The sequence below is a fragment of the Pelophylax lessonae genome (genome assembly GCF_965119305.1).
Source record: "Pelophylax lessonae genome assembly, chromosome: 11".
In the NCBI taxonomy this organism is placed as follows: Eukaryota; Metazoa; Chordata; class Amphibia; order Anura; family Ranidae; genus Pelophylax; species Pelophylax lessonae.
This window is the reverse complement of record NC_138778.1, coordinates 65,439,770-65,453,028: the sequence shown is the minus strand read 5'-3', so window position 1 is coordinate 65,453,028 and position 13,259 is coordinate 65,439,770. Positions and strand designations below refer to the sequence as shown.

The following is a 13,259-nucleotide window of genomic DNA, read 5'->3' as shown; positions in this document are numbered from 1 at the left end:
CTGCATCATTAATCGCATCATGCCTCTTCCGCCTCCATGGAGGAACTTGGATTCTGTCCCGGTCACCTCCTGAGTGAGGCTTGACTCCCAAGTGACATACAACTTCTTGGGCCGGCCTCACTCCTCTCTGCCCGGAGCAGCAGATAACCACACTGCCCGCATTGGACCCACGCTTTCACTTTCAATGTAATATTGGCACATTGAGGACATATCGCTCCCAGGTACTCCAGGTCGCCTCCCGTGCACAGCGCAAGCCCGCCTTCAGGCACCATCCGGATGCCTGTGTCCCACACAAGGGATGGATTGGGCTGGTGGATCTGCTCCGGTGTCTGCCTAGCAGAGTTTTCGCCAATGACGGCAGCAATAGCGGTCACACTCTTTTGCTCTCTCACAAACGCCATGTTTCTCTCTCCTACACGTGTCTCCCTCGCAGCCACACCCAAAGGAGGGGGTATTAATAGGACTCCCTTGGTCACTCCTGATTGGCTGGATGTTCCCGCTATCTCCACCCTTTCGCCATGTTGGGCGATGACTCCTCCTGCTAGGCAGGTCTGTGTGAAGCACGCTTTCCTGCGCAGTACAGTAACTCTTCCCCTGCCATGCTCTCTCGCTCTAGCCCACGGGGAAGTTGTTGCTAAGCGGACCATGTCACTTGCTAGACATGCAACCACTCTCCTCAATTGCACCAGGGCCACAACTGCGCCTTCCTCCTCTGAAGCCAGCTGTCCCTCCTTGCTTGGCAAGAGCAATATCCCGCTGTCGGTCGCACGGTCGATAGTTCTGTTCCTAGCCATACATGTGCAATTTACATCTTCCGTACTGTCTCCGAGGGTAGCCCCACTGCCTCTCCCGGCATAGTCGACTACAATCCTCACAATATCCGTGCACTTACTATACAGAATAAATGTCCCGCTGTCGGATGCACGGTCAACATCAGTCCATATAGCTTGCACATACACACGGCCCCTCTCACCTCGCTCTCCGTGCCCCCGGCCACCATCTTCACCGTCCCCACCGGGACCACCGGCATCCTCTTCTTCATCCCCACTGGGATCCCTGACGCCATCTTCTCCGTCCCCACTGGGACCTCTCCCTGTTAAGCAGTTGCAGCATTTATACACTTTTACTCCTCTTCCCTCTGCTTCCCAATATCTGACAGCTGAGTACATATCATATTCTATGTGTAATGTTCCCATCATTTTGCAAACTTTACTTGGACACGTGCGTTGCCATGGGCAACCTTCCATGTGCACTTTTATCTTCATCCTACTCTCCCTGCCTCCCGCAGATCCAGCCTCACACTTGGCTTGATACTTGAACAACAGTTCTGGGCACAAAAATTTACTTTTACGACTTTTTCTTCTGCAGTTGCCAGGGGCAACCGGCCCAGTAACCAATGGCAAAATCCCGGATGAGCCCCCAAATGTAGCAGGATTTCCAGGCATTGGGCTTGATGTTGGTCTGCCATGGTTACCGGAAACGCCTGAAGCCCCTTTAAGCTGAATACCCGTGTGAGATTTGAGTCAAAGACCAGTCCGGCATCTATGGTTTGTTTTGTTTATTTTATATTTGGGATGGGAGAAGGGAATGAGTGGGATACTCCTCTAGCTCAACTAGGTACAAATGGGACACTTTGAAGAAAAATGCCTTTCAGCGCCGTCTTGACGCCGACTGGATGCCGACCAACGCTTGCTGGCGCTTAAAAAACACTGACTTACTGAACTGTACTTGAACTTTACTTCTGACACTCTGGTTAGCTCAAAAGTCCCGAACACTGCTCCCTCCAGTCCTTGCTGACTGAGGCAGCCTCTGTATACTGCCTCTGCTGCTGCAACTCTCAACACTGTACATTGCACACTGCACGCTGTACACTTTAACACTTCAGGGCCCAGCCGCTGGCGCCCCTCTGTACTTCAGGGTCCTCTCACTAGGCACCCCCTCTACACTTCAGGGTCCTCTCACTAGGCACCCCTCTACACTTCAGGGTCCTCTCACTAGGCACCCCCTCTACACTTCAGGGTCCACACACTGGCACCCTCTCTACACTTCAGGGTCCACACACTGGCACCCTCTTTGCTCTTCAGGGTCAACACTGGCACCCCCTTTACACTTGCTCCTGCATAGGCTAGCTAGCTCCTGGATCCCCACAACCTTCACCGGAGTGGTCCCCTCTCTCTAGGCAGACCCCCAGGGGCAGTTTGCAGTACTCACAAACTGGGAATGCTTTCCTGAAACTGGACCCCTCTCAGCTCCTCTGATCCTCCGCACCGGATCCTCTCTGCAGCTCAGCTCAGCCTTCTTTCCCCTCTCACTAGGCAAGCAGCCTGGGATACCCGATTCCTCTGACAGGAGGAGAGACAGCCGTACTCTCCCTCCTGGGACTCTGCTTCCCGCCAAAGACGCTGCGTCATGTTCTCCCCTCATATGATATGTTATCTCAATTATATTGTGAATAAAATATAAGTTTATGAGATTTGTAAATTAGTCCATTCCTTTTTTACTCACAATTTTGTAGTGTCCCAGCTTTTTTGGAATTGGGTTTGTGTGTGTTGTGTGTGTATATATATATATATATATATATATATATATATATATATATATATATATAATATATATACATACACGTGTATATATATATATTTATATACATACTTTAACTTATTTATAGTTATATATTATATTCTAATTTATGATTTTGTGTTTCAAACTTTATCATACCTGAAATGTTATAGAGAAGAACGCACAGTAAAAAGTCCTTAAGAATTACATAACGGTACCGCTTTCAGCACCTAAAATCTGAAATAATCATACCGTCAGGGAGGTTAATGATTGACATGCTAAGTGTGTGCATTAATCACAGATTTTTGGTGGGTAGTTCCTGGTGGTTGTCCTGCGGTGTGCCAATATTTGGTATTCACTGCCATGAAAATTCTGGTTCGATCTTGGAATTCCATTAAATTGAGTTTTCGTAAGAACTTTGTTCTCGGTTTTATCTGAGATAATATACTGTATGATTCCTTGGGAATACATGACGAGAACTTGAATAAAGGGTGAGGCAGTGCAAAAAACACACTGACATGATTTGTCATAACATGTAGTGGTGGATATAAAATTCTTTATTGTAATTGTTTGTGTTTTACTTGAATACAGTATAAGCTTCATGTAGTCAATAAATACTCCCTGGAGAAGCGGCAGAGGCCTATACTGGAGGTCCTTGTTTGGTCACATTGTGTTATGGAGTAACAACTCTCTGCCCCTATCTCCCACAATCTCCTACCTGTATATCACCCCGTCACATGCACCGCCAAAGGAAAATCAACACTTCTGCGCTTATGCACATTGCCCAGGCATCTTCAACTGTTGTCAACATTAAAAGCAGACTTCCCCCAACCCCCAAAGTTTTCAAGGTACGCACCTAGAGGACTTTTATAAGCATTCACACTCGAATTAAGAGACCTGCCAGTGTCTACGAGCCCCAATGTAATTTATCAGCAGCACTTTCTATGTTTTCTCTATCATATCTAAAGTTCATTGTCAACATGACTGCAGGGAAACCACATTTTTATAATAAGGGGCTTGGCTTGTCCCTTCTAAGCTAACTGACCTAAATTTAAAGGGCAAGCAGTGTAATATGGCTACTACGATGAATTAACACATTATTTCAGTGGGTCTGCGAACTGGTAGGATTTACACTTTGAACCCATCATAGCCATGAACCCAGCCCTCTTTGGTTGTTGTCACTGCATAATTTTTCCTTAATGCAAAATTTAGTCTCACTCACTGTTCCTGTGCCAACTGCAAAGTGTTGGAATTGCCATCATTTCCTGTCCCACTTACAGTGGTCCCAAGGAGAAGCAGAGAGAGAAAATCTCCCCAGTGGAGACAGACTGTGATACACCTAAATGAGGTTTTGAAACTTTCCAACTTTATCCAAAACTAAAAAAAGGTTTGAGATTCCCTTTAAAATGACACTAAACATAATCATTATTCTCCAAAAAGAATCCATGAATATCCACTAATTGGCCCTGTAATCCTTTTCCATGAAAAATGTTTTACTGTGTTTTTCTACAAGCAGTTCACCTTAGTTGCGGTCATGTGCACTGTTCTATGCACGCTACAAATCCCATAGTCCCTAGTCCATCTTGGGAGCAAGCAAGAGAGGGTGGCTATGTTCCTACATACAGTGGGACCATGGAGAATAAACATCCATATCCACTCTCTACAGGAAGTCAGATCACAGCAGCAGCAAAAAAAAAAAAGGTAATTGGAGATTTTGAGGTGGCTAAGAGCAATGGAAGGTACATTTTTGAATTAAGAATACATACATAAATTGAATTTTTTAAAACCAGAGTTTAGTGGAATCTTAAGGTAAACAACGCAATATTAAATCAAAGTATGCTCTTCCTGAATATTATACTTTTCTCATGTCAAGTTTAGAAGTTAAACAGCTACTCTTTTGCCTCTAAATTCAATGCACTGCAAATATTGAAAATTTAATTAATAGAAGAAATTGATGAATCTTTTAAATTATACAGTAAATGGTTTATCTAATACAGGCTTTGCAAAAAGCAGTGACTCTTTAAAGCAGTTCACTTTACAGCAAACAAAACTATTTCAAATTGTTCTATTTCCACAAAGGTAAACTGAAATCTGATTTATTGCTGCATTACTGCACTCTGCACATAGTATTTTCACTTTTCCCCTGTGTAAAAATTAAATAATAATTTCAAAACTGTGAAATATTAAATTAGGTCCTTTACTTAACTCCCAGTATCTGCATACCAGGCTTACCTTTTGGGGTACAGGTGCTCCCATATGGAATTGGGCAAAATGAAAATAAGTGTAATGAGCAGAACAGCCTGAAGAGAGATACAGAAATAAAGTTTAAGACTGGAGAACTTCATTGTTGCAGTCTAGAAGAGAATGGGACATGTTGACATGCCGAGAAGTTGCTTGCGTCTTGTTGAGGTTGCCACTACCAGTTGACTTTTCTACAATGTTCTGTTCTGTATGACATCTAATTCATCCTGAGCCTTTGTAGTTCCCACCAAAGGGTCCTCCTGTTTGCACACTTGAAACACCCTGAAATTAAATATGCTCTTGTTTTTTCTTCTCATTCAGGTAAAGACTGAGTGCCAAGAAATATTCTAGTGAGAAAAGTGCAGTTCTCACAAGAGACAGGATGAGAAGACCGCACAGCCCAGCTGCCTGCAAAAAAGCTAATCCACATGAAGAATTAACTGAACTCCAGAGTATGATGCACTATCTTAACCCACTGACTGCCACACCCTGTATATAAATATGTGCTTTTCTGCCTCTGAAAGTCACTTCACTGCCCTGATTTTTTTTTTTTTTTTACAATAGGTGCTTATCCTGAGTAGTTGGGGTGTTGCTTTTGTGCCATGGGCCACCTACATGATCATGTTTAGTGGATCAAAGGTTACCGGACATAGCATGTCCTATACAAATTTTCCCTAGTGCATACGGTGGTATCTTTAATCCCTTAACATAGGTGTAACCATAAATATTATAATTACAATTAGAATATACAGTACTTTTTTTATATACTTTTTATTTCTTTTTGCATCTCAGTGCTACTGATCCCCTCCAGCTTTTTTCCACAACATCCTATCTACAGTATCTCACAAAAGTGAGTAAACCCCATACATTTTTGTAAATATTTTATTATATCTTTTCAGTGACAACACTGAAGAAATGTAAAGTAATGAGTGTACAGCTTGTACAATGGTGAAAATTTGCTTTCCCCTCAAAATAACTCAACACACAGCCATTAGTCCCCGTTCACATTAGGTCGCTCCGACTTCGGGGGCGACCTGTGAAGTTGCGTGCACAGCGACTTCGGCGCGACTTGCACGGACTTCATCTAATGAATGTCTATGCAAGTCGCCTTCAGGTAGCCCCGAAGTAGTACAGGAACCTTTTTCTAAGTCGGAGCGACTTGTGTCTCTCCTATTAGAACCAGTCCTGTACTACACAATGGACCCAATGGTGCATGACTTGCCAGGCTGACCAAGTCGCCTGGCAAGTCGTAATAGTGTGAACCGGCTCTTACCATCTAAACTGCTGGCAACAAAAGTGAGTACACTCCTAAGTGAAAATATTTAAATTGGACCCAAAGTGTGGAAATTTTGTGTGGCCACCATTGTTTTTCAGCACTGCCTTAACCCTCTTGGGCATGGAGTTCACCAGAGCTTCACAGGTTGCCACTGGAGTTTTTTTCAATCCTTTTCACTCCTCCATAACTACATCACAGAGCTGGTGGATGTTAGAGACCTTGCACTCCTCCATCTTCTATTTGAGGATGCCCCACAGATGCTCATTAGGGTTTAGGTCTGGAGACATGCTTGGCCAGCCCATCACCTTTACCATTAGCTTCTTTAGCAAGGCAGTGGTCATCTTGGAGGTGTGTTTGGGGTCGTTATCATGTTGGAATACTGCTCTGGAGCCTAGTCTCCGAAGGGAGGGGATTATGCTCTGCTTCAGTATGTCACAGTACATGTTGGCATTCATGGTTTCCTCAAAGAACTGTAGCTCCCCAGTGCCAGCAGCAGTCATGCAGCCCCAGACCATGACACTCCCATCACCATCCTTGACTGTAGGAAAGACACACTTGTCTTTCTTTTCCTCACCTGGTTGCCGCTACACACGCTTGACACCATCTGAACCAAAAAAGGTTATCTTGGTCTCATCAGACCACAGAACATGGTTTCAGCAATCCATGTCCTTAGTCTGCTTGTCTTCAACTGTTTGAAGGCTTTCTTTTGCATCATCTTTAGAAGAGGCTTCCTTCTGGGATGACAGCCATGCAGACTAATTTGATGCAGTGTGCAGTGCATGGTCTGAGCACTGACAGGCTGTCCCCCCACCCCTTCAACCTTTGAAGCAATGCTGGCAGCACTCATGCGTCTATTTCCCAAAGACAACCTCTGGATATGACGCCAAGCACGTGCACTCAACTTCTTTGGTCGACCATGGCGAGGCCTGTTCTGAGTGGAACCTGTCCTGTTAAACCGCTCTATGGTCTTGCCACCGTGCTGCAGCTTAGTTTCATGATCTTTGCAATCTTCCTAGCCTAGGCCATCTTTATGTAGAGCAACAATTCTTTTTTCAGAACCCCATAGAGTTCTTTGCCATGAGGTACCATGTTGAACTACCAGTGACCAGTATGAGAGAGTGAGAGCGATGACACCAAATTTAACACACCTGCTCCCCATTCACACCTGAATCCTTGTAACACTAACAAGTCACATGACACCAGGGAGGGAAAATGGCTAATTGGGCCCAATTAGGACATTTTCACTAAGGGGTGTGCTCACTTTTGTTGCCAGAGGTTTACACATTAATGGCTGTGTGTTGAGTTATTTTGAGGGGACAGCAAATTTACAGTTATACAAGCTGTACACTAACTACTTTACATTGTAGCAAAGTGTAATTTCTTCAGTGTTTTCACATGAAAAGAAATAATAAAATATTTACAAAAATGTGAGGGGTGTACTCACTTTTGGGAAATACTGTACATGCATGTACTTCATTGGCAGCTGCATGTTATTTGCTTAGGGCAAGTATTTAGATGTTAAAAAGGCAAAACACATATCCGAAAATGTGGTTGGCGACCATGCATAGTCTCCACCAAAAACAACATAGGAGAGCAATAGGGAGACAGGAGAAAATGCCTGATCATGGAACATTCATGGCAGGCTCACCAATTACTACATTGCTCAAAAAAATTAAAGGAATACTTTGAAAACACATCAGCTCTCAATGGGGAAAAAAATCATGCTGGATATCTATATTGATATGGACTGGGTAATGTATTAGGATCGAAAGGGTGCCCCATTGTTTGATGGAAATTAAAATTAATAACCTGCAGAGGGCTGAATACAAAGACACCCTGAAAATCAAAGTGAAAAAATTATGCAGCAGGCTAGTCCATTTTGCTGAAATTTCATTGCCGCAACGCAAAATGGTACTCAGTAGTTTGTATGGCCCCACGTGCTTGTATGCATGCCTGACAATGTCAGGGCATGCTCCTAATGAGATGACAGATGGTGTCCTGGAGTATTTCCCCCCAGATCTGGACAAGGTTATCACTAAACTCCTGAACAGACTAAGGTGCAACCTGGCGGTGTCGGATGGACCGAAACATAATTGTCCCAGAGGTGTTCTATTGGGTTTGGGTCAGGCGAGCATGGGGGCCATTCAATCGTATCAATTCCTTCATCCTCCAGGAACTGGCTGCATACCAAAAATAACCTAGGACCCACTGCACCAGCGTAGGGTCTGACAATGGGTCCAAGGATTTCATCCCGATACCTAATGGCAGCCAGGGAGCCATTGTCTAGCCTGCACAGATATGCTTCCTCAGACCATCACTGACCCACTACCAAACCGGTCATGCTGAATGATGTTACAGGCAGCATAAAGTTATCCAGGGCTTCACCAGACTCTTTCACGTCTGTCACATGTACTCAGGGTGAACCTGCTCTCATCTGTGAAAAGCACAGGGTGCCAGTAGCGGACCTGCCAATTCTGGTGTTCAATGGCGAATGCCAATCAAGCTCCGTGGTGCCGGGCAGTGAGCACAGGGACCACTAGAGGATGTCGAGCCCTCAGTCTGTTTCTGATTGTTTGGTCAGAGACATTTAAACCAGTGGAGGTAATTTTGTAGGGCTCTGGCAGTGCTTATCCTGTTCCTCCTTGCACAAAGGAGAAGATACAGGTCCTGCTGATGAGTTAAGGACCTTCAGCTCTCCTGGAGTAACTGCCTGTCTCCTGGAATCTCCTCCATGCTCTTGAGACTGTGCTGGATGACACAGCAAACCTTCTGGCAATGGCACATATTGATGTGCCATCCTGGAGAAGTTGAACTGCCTTTGCAACCTCTGTAAGGTCCAAGTATCACCTCATGCTAACTGTAGTGACACTGACCCTAGCCAAATGCAAAACTAGTGAAAAACAGTAAATAAACAAGATGTCAGTAGGAAATAAAATGTCAGTAACCTCCACCTCTAAAACCATTCCAGCTTTGGAGGTTGTCTCATCGTTGCCCATATAGTGCACCTGTTGTTCATTTCATTAACACCAAAGCAGCTGAAACTGATTAACAACCCCCTCTGCTACTTAACTGATGAGATCAATATCCTAGGAGTTTATTTGACTTGATGCTATACTCTGATTAAAAAGTGTTCCTTTAATTTTTTGAGCAGTCTATTTTAATGAAAGCTGCAGGTTTTAAAAGATCAAATTTGACCTTTGAAACTACATTAACGTTTTAAAATTTATATAAGGTGTTAGTGATTGGGCTTTTATCAACTTCTAAGCTCCAGCACCTTTATATCCCCTGCGGACGACAGCAATCTTTGTATTTTAGATATGGACCTGTTGCTTTGGAAACAACTTTGTCATTTCATATGGTGGGTAAAATATGTATTGAACAGGTCACAATTTTTCTAGGTAAATATATTTTTAATGGTGCTATTGACATGAAATTTTCACCACATGCCGGTAACAACACATGCAATTTATACATACAAGGAAACCAAAACAAGTAAGTTCAGAAATTAAGTTATGTGTAATAAAATGGAATGAACACAGGGGAAAAAGTATTGAACACGCTAACTGAAATGTATTTAATACTTCGTACAAAATTCTTTGTTGGTAATGACAGCTTCAAGGCGATTCCTGTATGGAGAAACTAGTTGCATGAATTTTTCAGGTGTGATTTTGGCCCATTCTTCCATACAAACAGTCTTAAAACTTGATGATTTAATGGGCCTCTTCTATGAACGCTGATCTTTGGTTCTTTCCATAGATTTTCTATAGGATTCAAGTCAGGTGATTGGCTTGGCCATTCTAGCAGCTTTATTTTCTTTCCTTGAAACCAGTTGAGAGTTTTCTCGGCTCTGTGTTTGGTATTGTCTTGCTGAAATGTCCACCCTCGTTTCATCGTCATCATCCTGGTAGGTGGTAGCAGATTTTTATTAAGAATGCCTTGGTACATTTTTCCATTATCCTTCCTTGAATGACATGAAGTTTGCCAGTACTGTATGCTGAAAAACAGCCCCACACCATGATGTTCCCACCTCCAAACTTTAATGTTGGTATGTGTTTTGGGGGTGATGTGCATTGCCATTTGACCTCCAAACATGGTGTGTATTATGGCATCCAAAGAGTTAAATTTTGGTCTCATCTGACTGGACCAGTTCCTCCCATTATTTCACATGCTTTCTAATTCTCTGTTGTGCAACAAACTTTAAATGAGCTTCAACATGCTTTTTCATCAGCAATGGTGTCTTGTGTAGTGAGCGTGCATACAGGCCATGGTTGTTGCATTACTCACTGTAACTGCTAATTCCAGGTCTTTCTAAAGCTCTCCACAAGTGGTCATTGGCTCCTGGACAACTCTTCTGATAATTCTGTTCACTCCTCTGTCAGAAAACTTGGGAGGAGCACCTGGTCGTGGCCAGTTTACGGTGCAATGATGTTCTTTCCACTTCCAGATTATGGCCCCAACATTGCTCACTGGAACACTCAGAAGTTTAGAAATCCTTCTATATTCAATGCCATCAGTATGATTTGCAAAAATAAGGTTGTGGGGGTCTTGAGAGAGCGCTTTTCTTTTGCTTTTGTTTCTTGTGTGACACCTTGGTAATGAGACACCTTTTTATAGGCCATCAGTTGAGACTGAACCAGCTGATATTAGTTTGCACTGAAAGGCGCAGGATACTTTTTTTTTTATTGATAGATTTCAGCTGGTGTCTTAGCTTTATATGCCTTTGTGCACCTCCCTTTCTTCATGTGTTTAATACTTTTTTCCTTTGTCATTCTGTTTTATTACACATAACTTCATTTCTGAACTTATTTGTTTCTTTGTATGTATGGATTGCATAGGTGGTTACTGACATGTGGTGAAAATTTCATGTCAATAGCACCTTTCGAAATATATTTACCTAGAGAACAGGGACAGGGACCTATGCCTTCCCCTAGTAAAAGCACCTCCCACACTGTAATAAAACACTGGCTAGGCACACATTTAACCCTTTTACCGCCCCTGAGGGTAACCCCTTCCCTGCCAGTGTTATTAGTACAGTGACAGTAAGCTTATCGGGATTTTTTTTACCAAAAAAAACACACATTTGGCACGTTTTGGGGGGAGCGGGTACCTGGTTTTGACAGTTACCCACTCCCACTTCTGGCTGAGTTCACCACAGCAAACTCAGCCCGAAGATTGGCCCCGCTCCCGCGCCGACCCATACACAGAGTGCAGCGTGCTTCACGCATGTGCAGTAGGGAACTGGCTGTGAGTGCGTTACTGCAGCGGTAGTCCACTGACTCCAGTCCAATCCACTGTCTAGCTGTTGCCTAGCTATTTTTCTAACAGTTTTTTACTGACTGCAGTAGTTGGAGTGAGTGCCCTACTGCAGCGGCAGTCCATTGACTCCAGTCCAATCCCCTGTTTAGCTGTTGCCTAGCTTTTTTTCTGAACTGACTACAGTAGTTGCAGTGAGTGCCCTACTTCAGCGGTAGTCCACTGACTCCCGTCCAATCCACTGACTAGGTGTTGCCTAGCTTTTTTTCTAGCAGTTTTGCACTGACTGCAGTAGTTGCAGTGAGTGCCGTACTGCAGCAGTAGTTCACTGACTCCAGACCAATCCAATGTCTAGCTGTTGCCTAGCTTTTCTTCTAGCAGTTTTGCACTGACTGCAGTAGTTGCAGTGAGTGCCCTACTGCAGCGGTAGTCCACTGACTCCACGCTTCACGCATCTGTAGGGAACTGGCTGTCAAGATGCAAGACTTTGCTGCCAGTTTCCCTTAGTGGAGATGGTGGCGGTAGCCCCTGATAGCCGATTAAAAAATTGGCTCGGATATCCTAAACTTGTTTCATCTGGCCAAACAAAAGCGATCCCCATGTGTCTTCTTAAGCAATGATGCAGAAAACCAATGATTCAGAAAAGGCCTTTGACAGGGTCAATTGGGACTTTATGTTTTCAGTCTTGCGCGACATGGGCTTTGGTGCGAGAATGCTCCGATGGAAACTAAATATCTATTCAACTCCACGGGCCTCGATGAAGGCTAATGGAGTTTTTTAGAACCATTCGCCATTTTAAATCGTACCCGCCAGGGATGCCACCTGTCCTCTCTACTAATCACATTGTCCCTAGAGCCCTTTTTGAACAACATTCAAACAAACCCGGATATCTCTGGCATTCGAGTGGGGGAACACACCCATAAAATCTCTGCATAAGCTGATGACCTTCTCTTTTCCCTTACGAACCCACACAAATTTCATAAAAGAGTTCGACCAATATGGCGCAATGTTTAACCTAAAAATAAATTTCTCCAAGTCGGAGGCCAAGGGAGTGGCTATCCCCCCCCCCCCCCTTCTCATTAGGTCAAACACTCCAGCTCAATTTTGCCTTTAAATGGACGTCCTCCGCATTAAAATATCCGGGAACTCTCATCCCACCTAATCCTGCTGAGGTCTTTAGCCTAAACTTCCCACCCCTATTAAGCAGAGTGCACGCCCTCCTGGATAGATGGACTTTGGGCCTACACTTCAGGCCTGCACCCCTAAGATGAATGTCCTACTGAAGTTCCTTCATCTCGTTCAAACATTGCCAGTCTTCATCCCCTCACCCTTTTTAGGCAGGCCAATGCACTCTTCACCAAGTTCATATGAGCTGGGGAATGCCCCAGGCTCTGTAGACATCTGTTGACCCTACCTACATCTCATGGTGGAGTAGTAATCCCATGCACTCTCAAACACTACCACGCAGCCCACCTGGGAAGACTAGTCGACTGGTGCAGACATGGACAATTTAAACTATGGCCCTCCATTGAACAATGTAGTAGTCTAGTTCCCTTGTCCAGGGCACCCTGGTGCTACAAAGCCCTCCCGACGCCCCCTAAGTTACACCCCTTCATAGGCCCTACTCTCCACATTTGCCACAAGATGAGTCACAATCCTGAGCTCTTCTCCCCTTGCTCCCCACTTTTCCCTATTTTGGGGAACCCTGACTTCCCTCCAGGCTGTGAGATGGGAACATTCCAGAATCAAATAGAACAGGACTGCTTCCAGGCCTCCCACTTTTTAGACTGGAAGTCCTGGCCCTCGAATTTCACTCTGACTGATTCTCATGGTCATTACAAATTGACCCCATGGCAAGCACTCCAGTGCTGACACTACCTTTACTCCCTGGACCCAACACCTCCCTTTTGCTGCCAGCAGATGTTATTTT

The 13,259-nt window shown here is 44.2% G+C and overlaps 1 protein-coding gene across 1 annotated transcript in view; it reads right to left on the bottom strand.

Moving 5' to 3' along the window:
- The window catches only part of ST6GALNAC1 (ST6 N-acetylgalactosaminide alpha-2,6-sialyltransferase 1), a gene marked incomplete at both ends in the record, with an annotated part of 243,784 nt that extends 238,880 nt beyond the window's left edge, over positions 1-4,904 (bottom strand). The window contains one exon of the mRNA XM_082272737.1: positions 4,792-4,904. Within this exon, the coding sequence (XP_082128863.1) occupies positions 4,792-4,904 (113 nt within the window). The remainder of the gene's footprint in view (positions 1-4,791) is intronic.
- Positions 4,905-13,259: the final 8,355 nt, after the last annotated feature.